The sequence below is a fragment of the Octopus bimaculoides genome, chromosome 7 (assembly GCF_046866305.1).
Source record: "Octopus bimaculoides isolate indiv1 chromosome 7, ASM4686630v1, whole genome shotgun sequence".
Classification (NCBI taxonomy): Eukaryota; Metazoa; Mollusca; class Cephalopoda; order Octopoda; family Octopodidae; genus Octopus; species Octopus bimaculoides.
Genome location: NC_142934.1, coordinates 8,440,259 through 8,467,956, shown reverse-complemented (window position 1 = coordinate 8,467,956; position 27,698 = coordinate 8,440,259). Strand labels below are relative to the sequence as shown.

General features: G+C 37.8%; 1 protein-coding gene across 13 annotated transcripts in view; it reads right to left on the bottom strand.

The window, feature by feature from the left end:
• LOC106871426 (uncharacterized) overlaps positions 1–27,698 on the bottom strand; it is a 375,948-nt gene that overhangs the window by 4,407 nt on the left and 343,843 nt on the right. For 11 of the 13 annotated variants that reach the window (XM_089354713.1, XM_089354711.1, XM_089354709.1 and 8 more), the window contains one exon: positions 5,560–6,363. In XM_089354713.1, coding sequence (XP_089210839.1) covers positions 6,307–6,363 — 57 coding nt within the window. In that variant the 3' untranslated portion in view covers positions 5,560–6,306. Of the gene's footprint in view, positions 1–4,944; positions 5,067–5,559; positions 6,364–27,698 lie in introns of those variants that run through there. The other 2 variants (XM_089354708.1, XM_089354717.1) reach the window with 1 other exon arrangement.

The following is a 27,698-nucleotide window of genomic DNA, read 5'->3' as shown; positions in this document are numbered from 1 at the left end:
TTCATTAGGTGAGAATTTCAAGCAGTATTCATTTGCGTTTTGTGAATTCAGAGATAATATTTCTCATCTCAATGCTTTATTTATCACGATAAACACAATTGAAGATGATAGTGATGATGAAGATTACAATAACGACGATAGCAACAACAACAACTCCGTGCATGGCTTACGCAAATTACTTCATTAATTTTCATTCTCTTACTACAAATTTTCACACACACATACACACACACGCACACATTACATTAATCTTTCTTTTTTTTTTTGATTTTCATGTTAATGAAAATCCTTTAATAAATCTTGTTCTTTTTTAATGACAAGATTTTATTCCAATCCCAAGATGCACTGCTTCCACTGATTTTCTAAATCACTGACTCTTTCATTTCCTTCGCTAATGATTATTGGCCGGATGTTAAAAGCTGATGAGCCAATCAAAAGCTAACGGAATCAATGCATCCAGTGACTCTTCACGCTCCATTCGTCTTGCAGTGTTCAAAAAGATGATTAAGTCTGCTACTTCATTGGCAGCCAACTTGTTACACTGTGGCTGTGTTTAAATGGAGGCTGATGCCAATGGCAGAAGGCCAGCACAGAGCTTCTAGTGATTTTCACTGATATTTTACTGCAAGGCCTCCCCATCTCCCTCTTTCTCTTGCCAATGGATGAGGTGATGATGACGACACCAATAGGTTTTGTTAAATAAACCATTCTCTGGTTATAAAGAGCAAGCAAGAGACCTCATCGTTATTGTCTTAACTTCCACTTTTCCATGCTCGCATGGGTCAGACAAGGCTACATCGAGGCAGAATTTTTTATGGCTGGATGTAGAAAATTCCAGACACCAGCTCTCACGAGTTTCCAAGCAAGAAATTATACTTCACTTTACCTTACAATAAACAATCCAGAATTTTTTATGCAAAGAACAAGAAATAAATTTCACTGTTTGAATGTACCTTTTGCTTACAAAAGTAGGTTTACAGTGGCCCAAAAGTAGGTTTACAGTTATTCAACTATCTCTTTTAGCATTCATATAGTAACAGTTTAGATCTTAATTATAAAAGAATACAAAACCATTATTCTATGCTAATTTAGTTAATTGTAAGATAGAAATTTAAATGTAATGAAATGCTTTAAAAGAAATTTAAAGTGCCTACGTGATAACTGTAAACCTACTTTTGGGCCACCCTGTATTGCACAGAATGTCTAGATGTATCAAGAAATCTGGACATGCTTTCACAGTGGACTACAAGCAAACAGTACTGCCTGTATAAACAGTGACACTTTTATTTACAGTCAGTAAACACACACAAGGTAGAAGGAAATACAAATTCACTCACACAAACACATATTTACGTATATCATCATTATTATCCTCATTTAACACCCACTTTTCTATGCTTGCATGGTTTGGATGGAATTTGTTCAGACAGATTTCCTATGGCTGGATGGCCATCCCTATCACAAACCCTCGCCTGTTTCCAAGCAAAGGTAATATTTCCCCAAAGCTAGACCTGCTATGATTGACAACACTTGTCCACAACCATCACATGATGCAAAAACAAAGAGAAAGCAACTCACACATAACAATTCTGCATGTAACAGCATCTGCTGTTTACATAAACATAAATATTGCTTAAAGCATTCAAGACTTCTCTGCATAACAGAATGTTTATGACAATGCTCCACATCCATTTTCAGTGAGCATTTGCCAAGTACCTTAGGTGTGAATAGATTCTCAATCACAGGCTTTCATTAACTTCAGTGTTAAACAATCTTCACCACAACATTTTAATATGTTTACAGAGAGATAACACATTTTGTTTTATCAATATTTAGTGTACAAAATGTGGAGGCACAATGGCCCAGTGGTTAGGGCAGTGGTTTCGATTCCCAGACTGGGCGTTGTGAGTGTTTATTGAGCGAAAACACCTAAAGCTCCACAAGGCTTTTCTACTCTAGGCAGAAGGCCCAAAAAATTTTGGGGAGGAGACCAGTCAATTAGATCGACCCCAGTACACAACTAGTACTTAATGTATTGACCCCGAAAAGATGAAAAACTAGGTTGACCTCGGCAGAGTTTCAACTCAGAACATAAAGACACACGAAATACCGCTAAACATTTCCCCCAGCATGCTAAATACTTCTGCCAGCTCACTGCCTTTCATGTTCTTTTTATTTGTTTCAGTCATTTGACTGCAGCCATGCTGGAGCACCACCTTCAGTCAAACAAATCGACCCCAGGACTTATTCTATCGGTCTCTTTTGCTGAACCGCTAAGCTACGAGGACATAAACACACCAGCATTGGTTGTCAAGCGATGTTATGGGGACAAACACAGACACACACACATATATATATATATATGATGGGCTTCTTTCAGTTTCCGTCTACCAAATCCACTCACAAGGCTTTGGTCGGTCCGAGGCTCTAGTAGAAGACACTTGCCCATGGTGCCATGCAGTGGGACTGAACCCGGAACCATGTGGTTGGTGTAAGCAAGCTACTTACCACACAGCCACTCCTGCACCTGTTCATATTAATTACATCACTCAACTTGTTTATATTAATTTGACACTGTTGTTGTTGCTTGGTCCCAGCTCAGCTCTGACTGGTCAGACCTAGGATCAAAGTCATTCCAACTATGACCATCCCATTTCTTTATTCAGACAGTGTATCGAGGACTACATCATTTAATGTGTCCTTTTCTCATCATAAGACAGTACTGTGTAGGTTGGCAAATGTGTAGGAAAGACTTGTCAGAACATTGGACAGAATTCCTTGCAGACACACAAGTATGAGTGTATAATTAAGGAGCTTACTTCCTAACCATGTTGTTTCAGGTTCAATCCCATTGTGCCCTGGGCTGACCAAAGACTTATGAGTGGATTTGATAGACGGAAACTGAAAGAAGCCCATTGTGTGTGCACATGTTTGTCTACTCTTGTCTAGACATCACATGATAGCTTTAAATCACTGTCATACAAGTGATGTTATTCATTTCCAGTCTTCTGTGTCGCTTGACAACTGGTGTTGGTTTGTTTACATCCTTGTAACTTAGCAGTTTGGCAAGACACACTGATAGAATAAGTACCTGACTTAAAAACTAAGCATGAGGGTAGGTGTGTTAGACCAAACCCTTTAAGATGGTACTCCAGCATGACCACAATTTCATAACTGAAACAAGTATTAGATAGACGACAATAAAAATCCTGTACATAGAGGTGTGCATACATGGTCAGGTAGGTGGGCATTTGGAGTGTGAACTGAGAGTGATTTGACTGCTATTTCCAGCAGATCAAATGACTACATAGAACTTCCAAGTGTACAGAGTTAATTACTCAGGCCTCAACTTTCCAGGCAATCCAACTCAGTTCCACACAACCAAGAAATCTATCCAAACAAAGTTAATAACAGCAGTGAAGAGAATATCAGGGAAATAAATATTATGAAGTCGGTTGATGAATTAATCAAACAAGAGGAAAAAATCTTGTTATCCTAATCCTTTAATCCTTTTACATAAGCCATTCATAAAAAGGGATTATGTAGATTGCCATGTTGTGCATATTGAGTTTGTGTAAAATATAATTTTAATGCATGTACAATAGCATATTAGATTTTATGGCGTGGATAAATAATGACATTGTTCGCATATATGTATGCATGTGTGTGTGTATATATATATATATATATATATACATACACACATCTCAGATATAATGAATTGACAGACAAAAGGTGTGTGTGTGTGTGTGTTTGAGAGAGAGAGAGAGAGAGAGAGAGAGAGAGAGAGAAAGAGAGAGAGAGAACACGATTACATAAGTTATGTTGTCAAAGAAATGCTTCAGAACAATGAGAGAAATTGGCAAAACATGGCTGCATATTTAAATTGGCTTCCCAAACAAAATGGTTCTGAAATCAGTCTCACTGCATGAGACCCGGGGCAAACGTTATAATATATATATATATATATCATGGCACTCCGTCGCTTATGACGTAGAGGGTTCCAGTTGATCAATGGAACAGCCTGCTCGTGAAATTAATGTGCAAGTGGCTGAGCACTCCACAGACACATGTATCCTTGACGTAGTTCTCAGAGATATTCAGCGTGACACAGTGTGACAAGGCTGGCCCTTTGAAATACAGGTACAACAGAAACAGGAAGAAAGAGCGAGAGAAAGTTGTGGTGAAAGTGTACAGCAGGGTTCGCCACCATCCCCTGCTGGAGCCTTGTAGAGCTTGTAGGTGTTTTCGCTCAATAAACAATCACAACGCCCGGTCTGGGAATTTAAACCGCGAGTCCGCTGCCCTAACCACTGGGCCATTGCGCCTCCATGTATGTATGTATATATATATATATATATATAAAAAATTAAAATAAATCAAAGGACATATTAAGTATGTCTACCTGCTGGAAATAACAGTCAAAACTCTCATTTAAATTGCCAAAATACACTGATAACCAACCTTCGGATGGTTGATTTCTGTAGTTATTATCAGTGTATTCTGGCGATTTAAATAAGAGTTTTGACTGTTATTTCCAGCAGGTAGCCTTATTTAGTATGTCCTTTGATTAATTTTAATCCTTCAGCTAATTAATGCTTTTTTGGGGCCTGCAATCGCTTATATTATTGATTCTGTTATTATCATTGTTACACTAGATAATAATAGTCAATGATATCTTCACAAATATTTCTGTCTTCCAAATCCACTCACAAGGCTTTGGTTGGCCTGAAGCTATAGTAAAAGACACTTGCCCAAGGTGTTGCACAGTGTGACTGAACCCAGAGCCATGTGATTAGAAAACAAGTTTCTTACCACACAGCTATGCCTACATCTATATACATATATATACATATATATGTGTGTATATAGGAGCTGGAAGAATCGTTAGCACACTGGACAAAATGCTCAGTGGTATTTCGTCTGCCGTTACGTTCTGAGTTCAAATTCAGCCGAGGACGACTTTGCCTTTCATCCTTTCAGGGTTGATTAATAAGTAGCAGTTGAACACAGGGGTCGATGTAATCGACTTAATCCCTTTGTTTTTCCCCTCTGTGTTTAGCCCCCTGTGGGCAATAAAGAAATATATATACATATAATATAGTTGAAATTTACAAAAGACAAAGACAAGTGTATAAACAACAAGCAGGAGTATTATTAGTTTGATGCTCGGGAAGGTGAAAAAGTGTTTTACGTTTCGAACCAAAACTCTTCAACAGAAAGGAACATGAGGAAATAAACAGAGAGAGAATAAAAAAACTTTTGGTGTTAGCAGTCAATCATGGCGAGTGGTTGGACAAAGGTAGCTAAACAGAAGATCTAAGAAGAAGGGGAGATAATAAAGTAGTGGTGATCCCAAAACAAAGGTGTTTAATATCACTTCATTTGTTAATTTCTTGTAAAAGATGTTACACAAAACCCACATTAATATATAACATACCCTTGAAGTGTTCACCTTTCTTGAATTTTTTTTTTCTTAAAAGAATACTATTACTATAAATATCAAAAAACATTTGGGGGTTGTCAAAATAAAAAACAAAAACATTGTCATATCCATACCTTGGTATCCACTTGTTGGTAAACTGCCATAAGCATATCAGAATGGTTAACTGGGATACATAGAATTGTGCTGCTGCTGTTTCCAAATACTTGTGTAAGTTCATCAACGGATGCCACCAACAGGGGACAATTACCAGTGTATTCCATTTCCTTGCATCAGTTCAGCTTCATATTATGTTTTCTGTATTTCTCTTCCTTTATTTTTACATTCTCCCTCATTTCTCAATACATATATATATGCATATGTATGTGTTGTGTGTGTATGTGTGTACATATATATATATATATATGTAAAATAAACACACACATACATATACTTTCATATATACACATCAGATATGTACACATGGGTACATAAAACCCATATACATACATATATATATATATATATAAAATAAACTCCTGAGTGAAATTACTCGTTTATACACACATGTGCATATGTATGTAAGCATGTATGTATGTATGTATGTATGTATGTGTGTACATGAATATATAAAAATATATATGTATGTGTAAATACATATCTGTGCAAATATGTGTGTGTGAATGCGTAAGCATGTGTATGTCTGCATATTTATATATATGCACACACATACATACACGCACACACAAATGTATGGATATATATATGTATATATATATATATGCTTGTGCATGTCCCTCTCTCTTTTTATCTCTCTCTTTCTCAGTGTTGATGTGAGTGCATGTGTTTGTGTATTGTCAGCCATTGCACACTCTACGGTGCAGTTACTGCTTCAGCTCATGCACGCCTGCAGTAGATGCGGAAAATGTACCAGGTAGCCACTGCAACAGAAAAACAAGTAAACGATTTTAGTTCACAGACAATATATGTAATAATAATAATAATAACAATGATAATAATCCTTTCTACTATAGGCACAAGGCCTGAAATTTTGAGAGGAGGGGAGCAGTTGATTACATTAACCTCAGTGTATAGCTGGTACTTATTTCATCAACACTGAAAGGATGAAAGGCAAAGTCAACCTTGGCAGAATTTGAACTCAGAACATAAGGAATGCCGCTAAGCATTTTACCTGGCATGATGATGATGATGATGCTGCTAACATTTCTGCTAATTCTCCAACTACTACTAATAATAATGGTTTCAAATTTTACCACAAAGGCAGCTATTTTGGGGGAGGGGGGTAAGCCAATTACATCGACCCCCAGGACTCGGCTGGTACTTAATTTATCGACCCCAAAAGGAAGAAAGGCAAAGTCGACCTCGGCGGAATTTGAACTCGGAACATAGTGAAATACCACTAACAATTCTGCCAGCTCACCACCTTAATAATTATGATATTTCTTTCTAATTTTGGCACAAGACCAGCAATTTTGAAAGGAGGAAGTAGATTACATTGAACTGAGTACTTGTCTGGTGCTTTATCAACTCCAAAAGGATTCTGAGTTCAAATTCCACCAAGGTTAACTCATCCTTTCAGGGTTGATCTAATCAACTAGCCCCCTCCCCACAAATTCCAGGTGGAATTTGAACGCAGAAAGAATCAGGAGAAATGCCACTAAGCAATTTTTCCAACATGCTAAGAATTCTAGTAACTCGAAGCCCTATTAAGAACAATTCTTTCTGATAAAGGCACCACAAGACCTGAAATTTGGGGCAGGGGTTAGTCAATTACATCGAACCCCAGTGCTCAGCTGGTATTTATTTTATTGAGCCCAGAAGGATGAAAGGTAAAGTGTACCTTGGCAAAATTTTTAAGTCAGATAATAATAATGTTTTCTCCTTATTTTTTTGTTACAGGAGCATATAATAATTTCTAATCCTGAAAGGATGAAAGGCGAAGTCAACCTTGGTGGAATTTGAACTCAGAACGTAACTGCAGACGAAATACCGTTAAGCATTTCGCCCAGCGTGCTAACGATTCTGCCAGATCTCTGCCTTTCGCCACCTTTATAATAATAACAATATTGGTTTCCAATTTTGACAGAAGGCCAACAATTCTGACAGAGGGGGGGGGGGGGGGTAAGTCGATTACATTGACCCCAGTGCATAACTGGTACTTATTTCCATTGACTCTGAAAGGATGAAAAAGGCAATGCCAACCTTAGCAGAAGTTGAACTTAGAATGCAAAGACAGACAAAATTCTATAAAGTATCTTTGTTTGGTGCGCTAGCAATTTTGACAGCTTGATGCTATTCTTAATAATTTACAAATAATAATAATAATAATGGAGGTGATAATACATCAATAACAACAATACAAAAAAACAACAACAGCTAAATGAATAAAATTAATATAAAACAATAATACTTGAAAGTTTTCAAATAGGCGGGTAGGATCTATAGCCACAACAGTGTTATTAGGTATCTTATTTTGTTTTATAATCATTTATTTATTTATTTATTGGTGTACCAGGGTACACGACTGATTATCTCCTGATTATAATAGAATTATATTCCCACATTTCACGTCACCCCCACCCCACCCCTACCCCATCCCTACCACCAACCTAAGCTAGTTTTACCACTACTGTTTTTGTTTGCCCATGACAGTAGCAGCTAAAAGCCCACCCTACTAAGTAGCAATCAGTATCATATTCTATGACATGATGTAATATGTTTGGGGGTGGAGGGTGGGGTGGGATGGGTGGTATTAGTGAGGTTGTTGTTTATCTAGAAGTAGCTGTCAGTATTCAGGGAGTGGAACCAGACAATGATAACAAAAGGGACAGAGAGGAGGACAAGGGAAGGGGATGGGCGGGAAGTGTAGGGTGAAATCTCAAATGAAAATAAAAACAAAAGCAACTAATAATAATAATAATAATAGTAGTAGTAGTAGTGATAATAATAATAATAATAATAATATTGTCAAGTTTTTTACCAGCCAATACCAAACATTCTGAAAGCAACTAATAGCAGGGTTTCAGATATTGTGCTTTACAAGATTTGACATCGTGTTTTGACATAAATGCACAAGACTCTTTATAACTAAAATAATAAAAAAAAATTCTTCTTTTGGATTAAAAAATAATATTTTAATAAACCAAAGTTGTCTGTCGCTTTCAAATTCAATGTGTTGCGAGATATGTGTATGCATGTGGCGTTGGTGGCAGGGGCAGCATGGTCACGAGTTCAATTTGAATGTCATTGTAAATATTATGTCACACATTCTCCCCGGGGCATGGTTTTAATCCATGTTGATCACCTCTATACCTGAAATCTCTCACCTGGCATAAAACTACACCCACTCAATACCATTCTTTGTCCTGCAAGATACTTGGTGACCCTGCTGGTGCTATGTAAAAAGAACTGGTGATGGTGCCATCTGAAAAGCACTGGTGCCAGGTGCCACACAAAAAGCACCCAGTACACTGTGAAATGGTTGGCATCGAGAAGGGCATCCAGCTGTTGAAACCATGCCAAAACAGACAATTGGAACTTAGTATGGCTTCTGGCCTTACCAGCTCTGGTCAAGCTGTCCAACCCATGCCAGGATGGAAAACGGTCATTAAATAATGATGGACACTAACATGGTTGCTGCCTTGCAAACCATGTGGTTTTGAGTTTAGTTGCATTGCATGGCACCTTGGACGCCTTAGAATGACCACTGCTTTGTGAGTGAATTTGGTAGATGGAAACTAAAAGCTCATCATGTATATACGTGTGTGCACCTCACCACTGCTTGACAACTGGGATTGGTCTGTTTATAACCCTGTAACTTAACAGTTTGTCAAAAGAGACTGATGCCAAAACAGACACAGCCTGGCCAGTTCTTGACAAACCCTCAAACCCATGCCAGCATGGAACACGGACGTTAAATTATGATGAGGATGACACTTACATAAGAGTGCTTCATATACATACATATATATATATATATATATATATATATATGTGCATTATTTAATATCTATTGAGATGTGAAGGTGCATGGCTAGTGTTTCAGGTGATGCACACAAGATTGCTAAAGCACAGGTTCAATTCCCAGACAGGGTGGTACATGATGTCCTCGAGCAAAACACTTCATTTCACGTCGCTCCAGTCCACTCAGCTGTAAAAGAGTACAACCCTACAACGGAATAGCCATCCGATCGGGGGGGGGGGGGGAGGATGTTGGGCTGCTCACCAAGCCAGTGTGGCATCATCATTCAGAAGCTAAAAATGATGCAAAGCGCACCATGATCAGCAATGTATAACAACATTCGATAGTCTGATCGATCATGTGATACATGCGATACATTATTCAGCATTCATTGACATACAATGCACTGCTCTTCGAATATGCTTAAACACATAAATGCATACAAATTTACAGGTCTAATGCTACAATGCTGGGCACTCTTTGACATTATGAAAAAAAAAAAAACACAGTATTACAAAACATAACTAGATTGATTTGTGTGTGTGAGAGAGAGAAAGAAAAGTATTCATTACATGTGGTAGAGTATATATATATATATATTTACAAGTAAATAGTGGGTGAGTCATTCATTTGTGTGCATGTGTGTGAAATTGAATAATGAATGAGTAATTCTCATTAACTGTTTACACACACACACACACTAACACACATTACATATATATATATATATATATATATATATATATAATGTATGTATGCATATATATGATTGAATAATGAACGAGCAACTCACATCAACTGTTTATGCACACATGCTTTTTTATATATATATATATATATATATATATATATGAGAGAGAGAGAGAGAGAAACATGTGTATACATATATATTTACATACATGCATACAAGTAAATATACACACACATCACACACATGCTTATACAGACATCACATATGACATACATACATAAATATGTATATATACACTCACATAGACATTTATCATATATATGTACACACACACACAGATATACACTACACGCATATATATATATATATATATATATACACACACACACACACATATAAACATTTAATGCCGCATGAAACAGGGAAAAAAAAGCCAATAACAAAACAAGAATCCCAGAATGCTTCCATTAAACACATGCTCACACACACACACATATACAGTAAGACCATTCACATACACACACACACATCACACAACAAGACAAGTGAAATACCATTATGTTGGAATATCAAGAGAGCAGTTGAAGTCGAGTGTATTAAACAAGATCAAAACTTGCTTGAATGTCCCTTAGGGGCTATTAAGTGTAAAGGTTACACCCTCAATATACCAGATCCAGTAACATCAATTTCGCTCTCACCACTTCAAGATCATACACTTAAACACACACACACAAACACATATGTATAAATTTGTTCTCTGTTCTCTCTCTCTCTCTCGTGCGAAACTCAAGCCATGAGATAAAAATCCAATTTTAATATACCACTTAATCTATCATATATATTGAGCAATCCTCACTAATTCGTTCTAGAGAATTCAATGTTCGTGTATGTGTATGTACAATATATATATGTATATATACATGAGAGGGTGTGTGTACAATATATCGTCGTCGTCATCGTTTAACGTCTGCTTTCCATGCTAGCATGGGTTGGACGATTTGACTGAGGACTGGTGAAACCAGATGGCTACACCAGGCTCCAATCTAATTTGGCAGAGTTTCTACAGCTGGATGCCCTTTCTAACGCCAACCACTCAGAGAGTGTAGTGGGTGCTTTTACGTGTCACCCGCACGAAGGCCAGTCAGGCGGAACTGGCAACGGCCACGCTCATCTCGCTTGAGAAACCTCATGTGTCACCCGCACAAGAGCCAGCCCAGGGGCACTGGCAACGATCCCACTCGAAAATCCTACAACAACCCCACACAAGAGCCAGCTCAGGGGCACCGGCAACGATCTCGCTCGAAGAAATTCCATGTGTCACCCGCACAAGAGCCAGCCCAGGGGCACTGGCAACGATCTCGCTCGAAAAAACCTTATGTGTCACCTGCACATACATGAGAGGGTGTAGAAAAGTTTCTGGCATTGTGGAAAAGAAAATACAGGAGGATCAGTTACTTATGATTTCATTCAACATATTCCCCTCTCAGATTCATACATTCATTGCAGTGATCCTTCAGTTTTTCTAAGCCCTGTAAAAGAACTCAGAAGGTTGGGCCTCCAACCAAGCCTTTCATGACACCCTTAAAAGCCAGGAACTTTTCAACACTCCCTTGTATACGCATCAGGAATGCTGTCCAACCATAGAACCCATGCCAAAGCAGGCACTGAAGCACAATGCAGTTCTTGGGGCCCAATGGATCCTGTCAAACTGTCCAACCCATACCAGCATGAAACATGGACATGAAATGATGACAAGGTGATGACAACACCAACACACACACATATATATAATAGTCTCTATCATTTACTCATTTCAGTCATTGAACTGCGGCCAAGCTGGGGCACTGCCTTGAAGCATTCAGCTGAACAAATCAACCCCAGGATTTTTTTTTTCTTGTTAGCTTGGCACTTATCATATCGATAACTCTTTTGCTGAAACTGCAAAGCTACAGATATAAACAAATCAACACTGGTTGTCAAGCAGTGGAGAGGGGTGAAAGAAGAGACATGCAAACACACATTCACACACACAAAGCTTCCACTCAGTTTCTGTCTACCAAATTCCCTCACAAGGCATTGGTTGGTCGGACTCTATGGTAGAAGACACTTTACCCAAGGTGTCTAGCAGTAGGAGTGAACCTAAAACGTTGTGGTTGTAATGTAAGTTTGTTAACTACACATAGATACATAAATATGTGTAGTTAATAGATAGATAGACAGTAAGATAGACAGACAGATAGATAGATAGACAAATAGATAGATAGACAAAAAGACAGATAGATAGAAAGATAGATAGACAGATAGACAAACAGACAGACAGATAGACAAAAAGATAGACAGATAGACAAAAAGATAGATAGATAGACAGACAGACAGATAGACAAAAGGATAGACAGATAGAGAGACAAAAGGATAGACTGAGAGAGAGACAGAAAGATAGACAAAAAGATAGACAGATGGATAGAGAGATACACAAATAAATAGAAAGAGACAGTCAGACAGATATACATAAACACACATATATACATAAATGTGTACATAGATCACATGTGCACTCATGATTTGGAGAGAACTATCATTAAAATGTTGAAGAATGATCAGTAGAGGTAGAAAAGAATATAATTCAAGCTCGCCATTAAACTTTACGTTTTCTTTTCTGATTAAACAGTTATATTTTCACCAAGACCAGTTAAAGATAGTTAGTTGTTATATATATTGAAGGGAATAGGAAGAAAGAATGAAAACCACAGACTAATATTTCAGATCAAACACAAATCCTCAGCCTAACTACCATCTTCCTTTTTTCCTTTTTTTTTATGGATTCTGTAACATAACTGGCAAATAACAATTTCTTTTCATCTATATTGGTCTTTTCCTAGTTTGTCTCAAAGCTTGCTTTTAAGAACTGATCTAACCATATGAGATCTTAGGAGTAGCTGAAGAGAAAAGAAAAGAAAAGAAAAGAAAAGAAGGAGGTAGGTGGTGGTGGTGAAAGCAGTGGGACAATCTCTTTCATCAATCTATTTTAATAGCTTTGATAAGTTAGAATTTTGAGTGTGCAACTAACTATTCACAATCCGAAGATTATGGATTTGCATTGAATTTTGCCATGGTCATTATCTACCAGCGCTTTCTTTGCAGTCACCAAATTTACAAAACTAACATAATTCTGCTTCTAAAGTGCCTGCCTCTCTCTCTCTCTCCCCATATATATACATATATATATATGATGATATGCTATCTATCTATTAATTGTTGTGTTTTTTTTGTGATGGAAATGTGAATTTAAGAGCATGTATAATCAAATAAAAGACAGATGTAGATAGAGACAGCTAGCAAGATAGACAGATACAGACAAAAAAGAGAGGAATGAGATTGTTAAACATCTAAAAAAGGTGGAACTTTCAATGGAAAAAAGAACAAGGAATAAAAACCCAATTCTTGCAACAATTTTAAAGAAAAATAACAGAAAAAGGGGGAAATTAATGAAGCAAATAAAATCAAAATAAAAAGCAGAAAAATAACCCCCGTCCCCAATAGAATCAGATAACTAAGGAACTAAGGGTGTGTTCAGATGAGGTGAAGGTGACAGTCAGTGAAATCAGGTGAGGTCAGGTGACAGGTTTTTAATGTCTGGCTGCAACCATCAAATAGCAAAGATGGCAGACATTTCTTTTCTTTTTACCAATTCTTATTCCATATTACGTAACTGTTTTTCTTTTTTATTAAATAAATAGGAGATAACTTACATGTTCTCTCTCTCTCTCTATCTCTTTCCATCCCTCTCATGCATATACAAATACACACACACATATATATATATATAGTCATACAATACGCATTCCTCCTCCACATTTTCGTATCTTCAAACAAATTTTTATACAAGAAAGGACACTCCTATCACTACCTTATAGGGGACCTACGTTATACTAAAGGAGTTAATGATGATATAACCGGAAGGAAACAAACACACAAAACAATATCATGAAACATTACAGAGGTGCAGGCGGGGGTGGGTACAGGCATGTCTGTGTGGCTAAGAAGTTTACTTCTCAACCATGAGGTCTCCGGTTCAATCCCATTGCATGGCACCTTGGGCAGGCATTTTCTACAATTAGCCCCAGGCCAATCAAAGCCTCATGAGTGGACTTGATAAAAAGAAACTGAAAGAAGCTCATCACATCTTGTCATCATCATTCAGTGTCTGTTTTCCATGCTGGCATGGGTTGGACAGGTCAACAGGAACAGGCAAGTTCAGAAGACTGCACCAAGCCCTGCTGTCTGTTTTGGCATAGTTTCTACAGCTGGATGCCCTTCCTGTAAAGTGGTGCCAGTTCTGATGAAGTCATCAAGTCACCATCTCCTCGACTAAGTGGAGAGTGGGTGGGGAGGTCATGCCAGGTGATGAGAGGTTAAAGTATGATAGAGTGACGAGAACAAGTGCTTTGCTGTAAGGGAGATACAGGGATGCCAACCACTTTACAGAGTGTACCAGGTGCTTTTTATGTGGCACCAGCACCAGTGAGGTCACCAAGTAACCTGCAGGGCAAGATAGAACACTCAACTGAATAAGGAGGAGAAGTACTGAGGTACGGAAAAAAAGGAGTCATATATATGTATGTGTGAGTGTGTGTGTGTGTGTGTGTGCATGTGTGCGCATACGTGTGTGTATCCTTGTAAACAAACAGCACCATTCTGGTCTTCCATGGAGAACATTCCTGGCCATAGGATAATATTACTTTGCTTTAGAAATGAGAGTTGGTGAAATTTACATATATTAGCCAGAAAAATCTGTGATGTACTGAGGGCACAATAGGTGAACCACGATGTACTGAGTGTGCAATAGGTGAACTGTGATGTACAGAGTGCACGATAGGTGAACTGTGATGTACTGAATGAGCGATAGATGAACCACGATATACAAAGTGCGCAATAGGTGAACTGTGATGTACTGAGCGTGTGATAGGTGAACCACGATGTACAGAGTGCACAATAGGTGAACTGCAATATGACAAGGGATTACTGTACACACATTGCCTGACATATCTTCACTAACATCCACATCCTTTTCCATATATCTCCCCTACAGGAAAACACCTGTTCCTGTCCCTTATCATACTTTAACCTCTCATCAACTGGCACAAAGCAACCTCCCCTAATACTACTCTCCACTCAGTTGAGGGGAGGGGTCTTATTTTGCAAGCGACTTGGTGACTTCATCAGCACTGGTACCATGTAAAAAAAAACACCTGGTACACTCTGTGAAGTGGTTAGCATTAGGAAGGGCATCCAGGTGTAGCAACCATGCCAGGGAAGACACTGAAGCTTGATGCAGTCCTCTGGCCTGCCACTTCTTGACAAACCATCCGATCCATGCCGGCATGGAAAACGGATATTCAATAGTGATGATGATAATGATGATGACATACAAATACACCGAATTTAGACAAAAATAAGATAATATAAAAGGAAAGATAACAGCAGAAAGAATGAGAACGACTGAAATTAAAAGAAAATACAGCCGCAAATAAGATTTTGGGGTTTTTGTAATATATCATGTCTTTTAAATAAATACATATAACGTCGACATGGGTGGCATAGAAGATCCTGGCAGTTTGGTAACGGCTTGATTCTTATTTGGGAAGATAAAATTTGAAATAAAATAAAATAAAATAGAGATCTTAGAATCTTTTTACAGGAATACAAGAACTTTGACAAATGATATGATATCTCAGAACATACAAAAGTTCATAAAAACAGTATTTAGCATTGGGGCCCTGCTGTGTCGAGTGAATGTAATAGGTGAATTTTGTCAATGGGTGTGTGTGTGTGTGTATGTGTATATATATATATATATATATATATACATATATATACATACACATACATACACACATATACCTACACACACACACACACACAAATATATATCTAAATGTATATACATATACACATACATATGTACACACACCTACCTATATACATACACATATACCTATATATATACACACACACATGTATAATCATACACATACATACATAGAAATATAAACACACATATATACATAGAAATATAAACACGCAAATATACATAGAAATATAAATATACATATATATACACACATACATCACACACATATATACACATGTATCTCCATATACATACAAATACATACATACATATGGTTGTCTATCTATCTATCTATCTATCTATCAAAGAAAACATTATCAAATTGGTATGTAATCTTGGACAGCTAGGTGAACTTAGACGTGTAGAAGTATTAATTGTCCAACCCAGAGACAAAAATAATACAAACAATGCACTCAGAGAATCATCCACTTATGAACTTAAAGAGAAATGGCGATTCAAGAAACAGAATATACAAAGTTATCTCAGAAAGCAAGTCCCCTTTTCCATTATCTACAAGTACATTTCTCTCTCTTTCTCACTCTGTCTACACACACACATTTGTGTGTGTGTGCATAAGGCTGGTGATCTAGTATCATGGTTCAAGTAACAGCCACAACAGACAGATGACTATGGCAGTTGAAATAACTGCTACAATTTATTCAAGTCTCAGTTTCATAGGCAAATATCCAAATTATTTGTGAAACAAAACACCCCACCCGTACTAACAGCAATCTACCCCTATATCTACCCCTACATCTCAACAACACTCACATATCTATGCACTTGTTTCTCTCGCTCTCCTTTTCATATATATATATATATATATATATATATATATATACACATACATACATAAACACACGTGTATATGTACACTTACATACATACACATGTGTATATGTATATATATATACACACACACACACACACACATATATACATACACATTGTGTATGTGTTATATATGCATATATATACACATATGTATATATATATACACACACACATATATACACACACATATACATACACACATATATACACACACATATACATACACACACATATATATACACACACACATATATATACATACACATACATATAAATATACACACACATATATATATACAAACACGTATGCATATACACACACACACACACACATATATATATATATAGACAAACAATAGGGTACAACTTCATGCCTCATAAGACATTTCTTTTTCAGATGTGAAAAGGGCTGAAGTGAAGTTGAACTGTCATATTTTAGTTACTAGGGACGTGATTTTCCTGTAAAAATAGCTGTGCGTGTTTATGTATATATGTGTGCATGTATGTATACATGTAAGTATGTATACATATAAATATGTATGTATGTGCATGCATGTATATATGTGTGTGTGTGTGTGTGTGTGTGTGTGTGTGTGTGTGTATGTGGAATTGAAGCCTAATTACTTTCCCAACCGTTTCTTGATTCCAAGCTCTGTAATTCTCATCCACCAGCTATTATTTCTGGCAATGGATCAAAGAGAATGTAATGCATGAGGCGAAGGTGTGGGTGGTACCCTGAACCTCACTTGCCACCCGTTTATATAAAACCTCAATTTACAATTAAGATGTTTACAGATCAGATACAAAATATTCCCAGTTGTGCTGCTGTCACAACCACCACAGCGGAAGGTGCTTCAATTAAGCTCAGACTTCACTTTATATATCTATATTAGGTCGACTTCATCATACTTTAAATCAGAGAGAAAAAAAAGAGGAAGCAACCATTGTAGAAGGAAGAAGAACATTCTGTATAAAACGGTAAGGGTGGAATTTGTAAGAGGAGTGGTCTTTTGAGAAGAAACTCCACCTCAGGTAAGTTTTCTTGGCCCTTAATTTCCCTACACTCTAAAAGGGCCAGTCTGCATCCAGGTTATGACTCCTGGGTGCCCTTCACTTGACACTATTTAACCACTTGGATATTGGAGATTTCAGCTAGAAGGAACTAGTTTCTGTTGACTCAGCTTTCAAAGTTACATATTCAAAAAAGAAATAATGTTGTTGTCATGGTAACAGAAAATTTAATAAAATAATTACGCAGTTGACAAGGTGAATTTGTGTGTATCATCATTTTAATGTCTACTTTTCCATGTCTGCATGGGTCAGATGGAACTTGTTGAGGCAGATTTTCTATGGCTGGATGCTCTTCCAGTCACCAACCCTTGTCTGCAAGCAAGGTAGTGTTTTCCCATGGCCAAACATGTTTTTGCAGAAAATTACAAATGAATGATGCAGCTTATATGATAGTGACTGCAGCCATACTGGGGCTCTGCATTGACGGGTTCAATTGAACATATCTACTCCAGTGCTTCTTTTATAAGTCTGATTTCTCTTGCCAACACACTAAGTTGTGGGGGACACGAACAAACCAACACCAATTGTGAAGGCAGTGTGGGTGGATGAATGCAAACACATATATACATACATACATACATACATATAGAATGAACTTCCATACAGTTTCCATCTACCAAATTCACTCAGAAGACATTGATTGGCGCAGGGCTATAGAAGAAGACACTTGCATAAAGTGCTGCACAGTGGGACTGAACCTGAGACCACATGGTTGCTAAGAGAGCTTCTGTATAACAAACATTGTGAAGTGCCTTGTCTAGAGTCGTATGTAGCACAAACAAGTTTCTCTGCAGTCATTTGATCTGTTTAATGCAGCAGAGAAATCTGCCTCAGTTAACTTCTTGCTAACTTTAAAATAGGGGCAACACACTTTCATCTTGAATTCCAAAAAGACAGCAGAATTAAAACAGCTTGAATGCTACTTAAATACTGAAATTCAACCCAACTTAACATAGAGGATATCTAATGTCAGCAGATATCTGGAGCTCTTGATTGGTAGGTTAGTCCTAGGTGTTGTTTAGTGATGTATATCTGTTACACGATGGCAAAATACAATGATACTCTGAAATGTCTCAGCATATCTACATGCATCTATAATTCATATGAATCATATTTGAGACGAACCAGGCTAACCAATCAATCAATCAATCAGTCAATCTCTATATCATCATCATCATCATCATCGTTTTCATGTCCACTTTTCCATAAGTTGGATGGAATTTAATGAGGTGGATTTTCTATGAACAGGGCCTTTCCTGTCATCAACCTTCACTTGTTTTCAAGTAAATCTCCCCATGGCCAGACATATTTTCACATAAGTTTGGTAGTTTAGAACATTCATAGCTATTATGCAATCTCAAAATAAGGTGACTGTAAAACACACACACATACATACAGAGACTTCTTTGAGTTTCTGGGGCTATAATAGAAGACATCTGCCTAAGATGCCATGCAGTGGAACTGAACCTGGAACAATGTGGTTCGGAAGAAAACTTCTTGCTATACACACACACACACACAAGTGTGTGAGAGTATGTGTGTTTGTGTGTTGTATTTGTCCCCCACCACTGCTTGATAACTAGTAGTGGTTTATTTACATTCTCGTGACTTAGCAGTTTGGCAGAGAGGTACCAGAGAAGTACCAAACTTACAGAAAAAAATAAAAAGTACTGGGGTCAATATTTTTTTTTTTTTTTTTGTCCACAAGGGGCTAAACATAGAGGGGACAAACAAGGGATTAAGTCGATTACATCGACCCCTGTGCGTAACTAGTACTTAATTTATTGATCCCGAAAGGATGAAAGGCAAAGTTGACCTCGGCGGAATTTGAACTCAGAACGTAACGGCAGATGAAATACCGCTAAGCATTTCGCTCGGCGTGCTAACGTTTCTGCCAAAAACCATTCGAGGTGGTGCCCCAGCATGGCCACAGGGCAATACCTGAAACAAGTAAAAGCTAAAAGATAAGTCATTTTGTCTATCACTTTTACTATTTTTACGCATAACCTTTACATTATCAAATACATCAGTTTATAAAAGACACATACACCAATACACATGGACACATACATACATACATATGCACACTGACTCAAGTACATGCTCTCACACACACACAATCACAGACGCAGATATACAGTCATATGCTCACACTCACACACCATGTGCATGCTCACATATATAGATGCATATATCTGTATGTATATTTGGTAGAAAAATGCACAGACTCTTACGAGCAGACCATCTCTGTCAGTATGTCAATATCAGAGACTGAACATGAGGGGGAAAATGTATATAATAATAATAAAGCTAATTGTTAAAAAGAAAACATTGCTCTGGTGTTTTAGCTGCAGGAAATAAAAATAACAGACTGATGGAGATATATGGAATGTCATGGCGAATGCAATGGAAGAGGAGGGGGGTGAGGAAGGGGGAAAAGAGAGAGAAAGAGTGATGGAGGAAGGGTATAGATGTACAAGGGGAGAAAGTGATAAAGAAATAGAGGAGGGATGCAGAGATAGAAAGGGAGAGAGAGTGATATATATAGAGAGGAGGGAGATAGAGATAAAAAGGGAGAGAGAGGGATATAGAGATGAGAGAGAGAGGAGGGATATAGAGATAGAAAGGGATATAGAGATAGGAGAGAGAGATAGAGGAGGGAGAGAGGAGAGAGAGATACAGAGATAGAGAGAGAGGAGGGATAGAGAGATAGAAAAGGAGAGAGAGGAATATATAGATAGAAGAGAGACAGAGGAGGATATAGATATAGAGAGAGAGTAAGAGAGAGAGGAGGGAGAGTATGAATAGGTTAAAGAGGGTGATGGAGTGATGGACAAATATCTTGGTAAGAGGGCTTTTGTGTGTGTGTGGAATGGTTATTGCACTTTGCTTGGAGCCCAGCGTGAGTCATACGTTGACAACAGGAGGAGAATGAAGAAGAAGAAGAAGAAGGAGGAAAAGAAATGGGTTGAGGGGGGAGGAGGAGAGGAAAGGCTTCTGCTGAGCCTGACCATTATTATTTGGTGGTTCTAGAAAGCCTCCTCTGTTACCATTTTCTCCAGCTGTGGGGCTACGGATTTCAGCCAATGAGACATGCATCGGAGCTATTTTTATTAATGTCCGTGGCAAGAAGTGGCAAAGGGAAAAGAAGAAAAAAGAGAGAAAGAAAAATGCAAGACCTGGGAGAACAGCATGAGAGAGGTAAAGAGAAAGAGAGAGAGAGAGAGAGAGAGGTATGGAAGGATGGTTGAGGGTTAGGGTGATATTAGGGTACAGGGAGCTCAATATCACTTGACATTTAATAGTTATAACATTTCCTGAATATGTATAAACTGACCAGGTTGGAGAGACAAAGCTAAATAACAACAGTGAGAGAGAGGGAGGGAGAGAGAGAGAGAGAGAGAGGGAGGGAGAGAGAGAGAGAGAGGGAGGGAGAGAGAGAGAGAGAGGGAGGGAGAGAGAGAGAGAGAGAGAGAGAGAGAATATGAGAGGGAGGGGGAGGAGGGGGGAAGGATCAGATATTCTATGCAACATCATGCAGCAGATTTCTGTTCTTATAAGCAAAGAAATTCTTTATGGGAAAGTGCCAAATGATTCAAAAGCAGAAGAATTCTTTGAGACCGAAATGAATGAATGGAAAACTAGCCAAGATCTCTCTTGTAGGGCATATATAATGGCTATAAGTGAAATCTATTCAACCGACACACACACATACACACACAGACTAAAACAACAATCATCTTTTAATACCAATCAATGAGAAAGACTCTTTATGATTGCTTGATCTACATGAAATAGCAGCTTATCTTTCTCATTACACACTTCACCATTAAAAAAATATATAAACAATGGACAATGTTGTGAAAACCAACTGAAAGCATGAAAAGGATTATCAGAACATACTAGCAAAACCATTAACCAAAGACGATACTCTAAAGGGAGCTAACACAAGACCACTTGGTGAAATTATCAAACTAGCAGGTCACATACTCAAGCTACGCTATTCTACAGGGTGTCCACAAGGTTGGGGTACAGGGAGTAAATAAAATCATAACATAAACAATTAGATATAAGAAATAATAATTTCTTAAAGTATATGTTAATCCTCATGTACCCAGACTTTGTGGACACCCTGTACAACAGCTTTTAAATCAGAGCTTCTTGACTGGGGTTCTTATGACCCTTCAAGGGGCCCATATAAGATTTTGTTGTTAAATTTTATGAGCAATAAATTGGTTATACTTCAACAATACATAAAATATCTTAAAAATGTTTTTACACAATTCCAAATAAGATATCATTATAAGAGTTGAGTAAGATAAAAAAATCAAAAATCAGATCACAATCAAAAATGGAATTTGTGGTTGTGGCACGCAATAAGCACCATTCATGCGTGGGTTGTGGCCAATGATGCCTGAGTGGTTCCCCATGCCAGTGGCACGTAAAAAGCACCAACCAAACATGGTTGCTGCCAGAACCCACCTCTCCAACTGGCTCCTGGGCCGGTAGCATGTAAAAAGCACCATCCAAATGTGACCGATGCCACTGGCTCCTGTGCTGGTGGCATGTAAAAAGTACCCACTACACTCTTGGAGTGGTTGGCATTAGGAAGGCCATCCAGCTGTAGAAACATTGCCAGATCAGATTGGAGCCTGGTGTGGCCCTCTGGCTTGCCAATCTTGTCACAGCTGAAATGACACAGATCATAGATCTTCTCATTTATTGCTGACTGTGATCAACAATAACTCACGTATTAAGAAAATAGAATATGAACAATATCATGAATACCAGCATCGTTAAGTTTTAACAACCACAACAGGGCTTCAGAGGGATCTTTAGTCTTGCTGATGGCAAAGCAACCTCTGTAGTACCAGTGCCATGAAGATATGCACCCTGTACACTCTGTAAAGTGGGTAGTATTTATCAACCCTGAAAGGATGAAAGGCAAAGTCAACCTTGGTGGAATTTGAACTCAGAATGTAGGGATGGGTGAAATACCACTAAGCATTTCATCCAGCCTGCTAACGATTCTGCCAACTCACCGCCTTAATAATAATTATAATGATACACTGATTTTACTATAAAGGAAAGTGTGGATGACTGAATAGAAGTGACAATTAGTCAAGATGATGATGCTGATGATTTCTCATCTACAATGTGATGATGTGTCCACGTGAAGACATATAAAGCTTTCTACAGCACTGATCTGTAAACATGTACTGCAGTTGGTGTCATTAACAGCTGTATGCAGAAGCAACATAAAAGTGACAGGTGAGTCATTGGTTGGCAGTGTTCAGCTACAAAGCTTAATTTCAGTCACATGACAGGTTAAAGAGGCTGTGATAGGCTGGCAGCTTATCCATAGAGAGATATGCTCCTCTTTAGTTATTATTATTATTATTATTATCATTATTATAAAGGTGGTGAGCTGGCAGAGTTGTTAGTACACTGGACGAAATGCTTAGTGGTATTTCGTCCGTGGTTACATTCTGAGTTCAAATTCCGCCGAGGTCGACTTTTGCCTTTCATCCTTTTGGGTCGATAAATTAAGTACCAGTTGCATACTGCAGTTGATGTAATCGACTGGCCCCCTCCCCAGAAATTTCAGGCCTTGTGCCTAAAGTAGAAAGGATTAATAGATGAATAAGGAACGAAGGGTGATGGTGAACTGGTCATGGGGGCGTTTCAACACTGTGTGAGTATATGTGTGTGCATGTAAAAATGGAGGTATGTGAATGTTTGTGTGTGTGTGTGTGTGTGCAATGGAAGGGGGATGGTGAACGTTCAATGCTGAAAAGAAAAATCAAACAGTGTTTCAACTCTGTATGAGTATATGTGTGTACGTGTACAAGGAAAGTGTGTGAATGTTTCTATGTGTGAAGCAGCGTTCTTTCAGTAACAAAGAATGATCAATGTCACATCTCAAAAGACAACCATTAGATAACATTGACAAGTGTATTAATTTGATTTACCATCCATATTTATACATAAAATACTACAATTAGCTATCATTTTTGATGGTACAGGACCAACTAGTAGTTATGATATATTCTGTTAGTAATGTGGCAGAGAACAGTATAAAGCTCATCAGCTGGAGAAATTCACAAGTGCAGCCAACCACAAAGAATAGGTCAGCAATTAGCCGGTACCAGAATAGTCAACCATTAACGTTCACAGCAGTCTGCCAAATGTACTCTGGTAGCAAGCAACGTGCGTCTACCGGCTGCTACTAAATTCAAACCAAGATGGACGGAAGGTATCTCCTTGAAGTCAAAGATTTTAAACTAACGGAGACAACACTAGAATATCACCTGAGGAAACACAACTAGATCTCATTATGCAAACAAACAGTTGCATAATCAAATACCTGTAGTTCTGGAGAACTATGTTGCTTGGAAATATTTGTAGTGATCAAAAAATAACTGTCCAACTGTACTTCTTCTTGTTGACTACAATTTCTTCAGAGAAAAACACAAAAACGCACATTCACAGACATATATAATGTGTGTGTGTGTATATATATATATATATATATATATATATATATATATATATATTGGGCTTCAACAGTTTCCATTTACCAAATTCACTCACAAAGCATTGATTGACCTAGGGTTATAGTAGAAGACATTTGCCCAAAGAACCAAGCAGTGGGACTGAACCTGAAACCACATGGTTGCAATACGAGCCTCTTAACCACACAGCCATTCCTGCATCTATATATTCGAATTGAATCAACATAATTAGATCAATACACACATGCATATCCAGGTATGTCTCTAAGTAAAAGCATCACCAAAACGTGTGATGGTAGCTGCAGAAATGCTGACATGTTTCCCTGAAAGGAACAGAATGGTAATGGAAACTAAAATATAAATTAGATTTGAATGAATCCAGCAGAGAAATGGGAAGAATGTTGCCGAGAAAGGATATAAGTTTTGACATTTCGTAGTTTGGCAAGCAAATCACATACATTTGTGCACTTTTAATTTAAATTTTCCATCATCTGATGCAGTAATTACAATTTTGATTGTCTTTTATTTTTTTCAATACAAGCTTCTTTGTATGGTTGAGTGCGTTCATTTTGCATGGTTGTCTCTGTGTGTGTGTGTGTGTTGGCATACATGAACGCATTCTATTTAATTGAGTAATTTTTTTAACATCAATCTACAGCAGCAAGGACAGCCACACATGTTGTTAAGTTAGAGTGTTGTTCTATCTGCTGCATGACAAGTAGATTGTATGAGACGTGTGCAAGAAGTGTGAATACAGAAGGTAGTTAAACTCGAGAAACATGGAGTGAACGTTCAGAGTTTCTACAACAACAATCAGGGAAGATTTTAGCTGAATCTTGTCTGTTTATGTATAGAATAATATTAACTGAAGAGAAAGTGCTGAAGCCAACGAGGTGAGAAAACATTGGCTAATGTGTGCTTAAGAGACAGCTATCCTAGTAAACACGTGTGATGTGAATGGATGATGGATTATGGGTAATATGAATGGATGTTGGATTATGGGTAATGTGAACTGGATGATGGATTATGGGTAATGTGAATGGACGATGCATGTGGCTTGAAATAGCAATGGAGAGTTTCGTTTGTTGGATTATGTTAATAAGAAAAGAAAAAGGCATTTGGACAGAAATACTTGGAATATACTGTAGTGTGTGTCTTATTTTATGCAAGGATAACAATAATAATAATAATCTTCATGAGCAACAACATACACAACTTCAACATGGGAGCCTTTACAAGGTTGCATGACCTTATAGAAATAACAGTCAAATCCCCATCAACTTTGATTTAAAGGGAAAAAATACTAAGGATTTAATCACAGGTCTGTCCATTAAGAGACCCAGAACAAAACAACAACAAACTCAATGGAAGAATATTTGCATGTACATGGAAGCAAAGACAAAAACAGAAGTGGTTTGCCTTCAATTTGCCCCGGTTAAATTTTTCTGTACTAAAGTAAAGATATTGAATTAATTTGGCCAGTAAAAATAGAATGTGTGTACTACATTGTAGGAAAAGTGGAGAATTCTGGAAAGTACCCCACTATCAAAAACAAATAAACTCGGATTCTGAGTTTCGAGTGAACGTGCAAGGAGCCAAGTATAGTTAGTTCCTGTGCAGTAAGGGTTAAAGAGGGACTTAAGAACAAGGACTATTTTACAACACCATTGCAGGTAAAAGTAATTGAAAAAGAAAAAAAAAAAAGAATAGAGCCAAGACAGCAACAATGACATACTGACAAGATGAGGAGCCAATGAGAATGCCCTTCATGTAGTTGTTAGATCTGCAAGAAATAACAAGTAAATCTCCCTCAATCTCCTACAATTAAAATAAAAAAAGACACACTGGTTTAACCCTTTCGCATTCAGGTTTTCCTGTCAAATGTAATACTTATTTATTTATGTTGCTTTGAATTAATCATGCATTATCTTGTAGCTTTGAGATTTCAATGTTGTGACTGCTTATTTTTAGAATGACATTGCAAGGTAGGTGTGACATGCCAGATCTGGCCAGTTTGAACACGAAACAGAATGTAATGACTAGATGTGACTGGTTTCAATTAGATACAATAATACATAGAACAAAAAGTTGGGATGGCCATGACAAAATTACTTTCCATAGTGGATCTGATCAGGCAAAACTCAACAACAACAACAACATGACAAATATTACATTATGTCAGCTAATGAATTCAGTTGTTGTCCTCACCCCTCCCCATCAACTATTGTGTCAGTTCTGTTTTCTAGTGATGGAGTTGCAATGTGATAGCTTGTATAATCTTTTGTCGTGGTCACTTCACACCAGAGCAAGCAACCTTAAGATAAACACCACATTCTATTTTATTTTTCCTTTTCTCGCCACCCAACACAGAACACCATTACCAATTCTGAGCCTCTCGGTGGTTCTCAACCAGGGTCCATATCACCCTTGCGGGGTTCATATCACCCTTGGGAGTCTATGGTCAGATTTTGATGTTAAAAATTTATGTACAATAAACCAGTTACATTACACAAAACATTATTGACGCAGGAGTGGCTGTGTGGTAGGTAGCTTGCTTACCAACCACATGGTTCCAGGTTCAGTCCCACTGCGTGGCACCTTGGACAAGTGTCTTCTACTATAGCCTCGGGCCGACCAAAGCCTTGTGAGTGGATTTGGTAGACGGAAACTGAAAGAAACCCGTCGTATATATGTATATATGTGTGTGTCTGTGTTTGTGTCCCCCCCCCCCAACATCACTTGACAACCAATGCTGGTGTGTTTACGTCCCCATAACTTAGCGGTTCGGCAAAAGAGACCGATACAATAAGTACTAGGCTTCCAAAGTATAAGTCCTGGGGTCAATTTGCTCGACTAAAGGCGGTGCTCCAGCATGGCCGCAGTCAATTGACTGAAACAAGTAAAAGAGTAAAACATTTCAATATCTTTTTTTTTAAATATATATATATAATTCTCAAAAATATAATACCATTTTTAAATATCAAATGGTTATGAGGATCTACCTGAATGAAATAGGAATCAAAGGGGTCCACAGGCTAAAAACAGCAGCCAAATATCACACTAACAACACTGTATGGTTTCAAACAAAAATACACAGTGGATAATGGTAGTTCAACCAGTTGGAATGCCTTTGATCATCGGTCTGCTATATTAGCGCTGACCTAGGGCTAAACACCACCACCAGCCATGACTAATTCTGAGAGTCAGTCGGCTAACATCGGGGGAACTAAATAATATATATCTTCCCCTTTAATCCACCATCATTAGTAGCT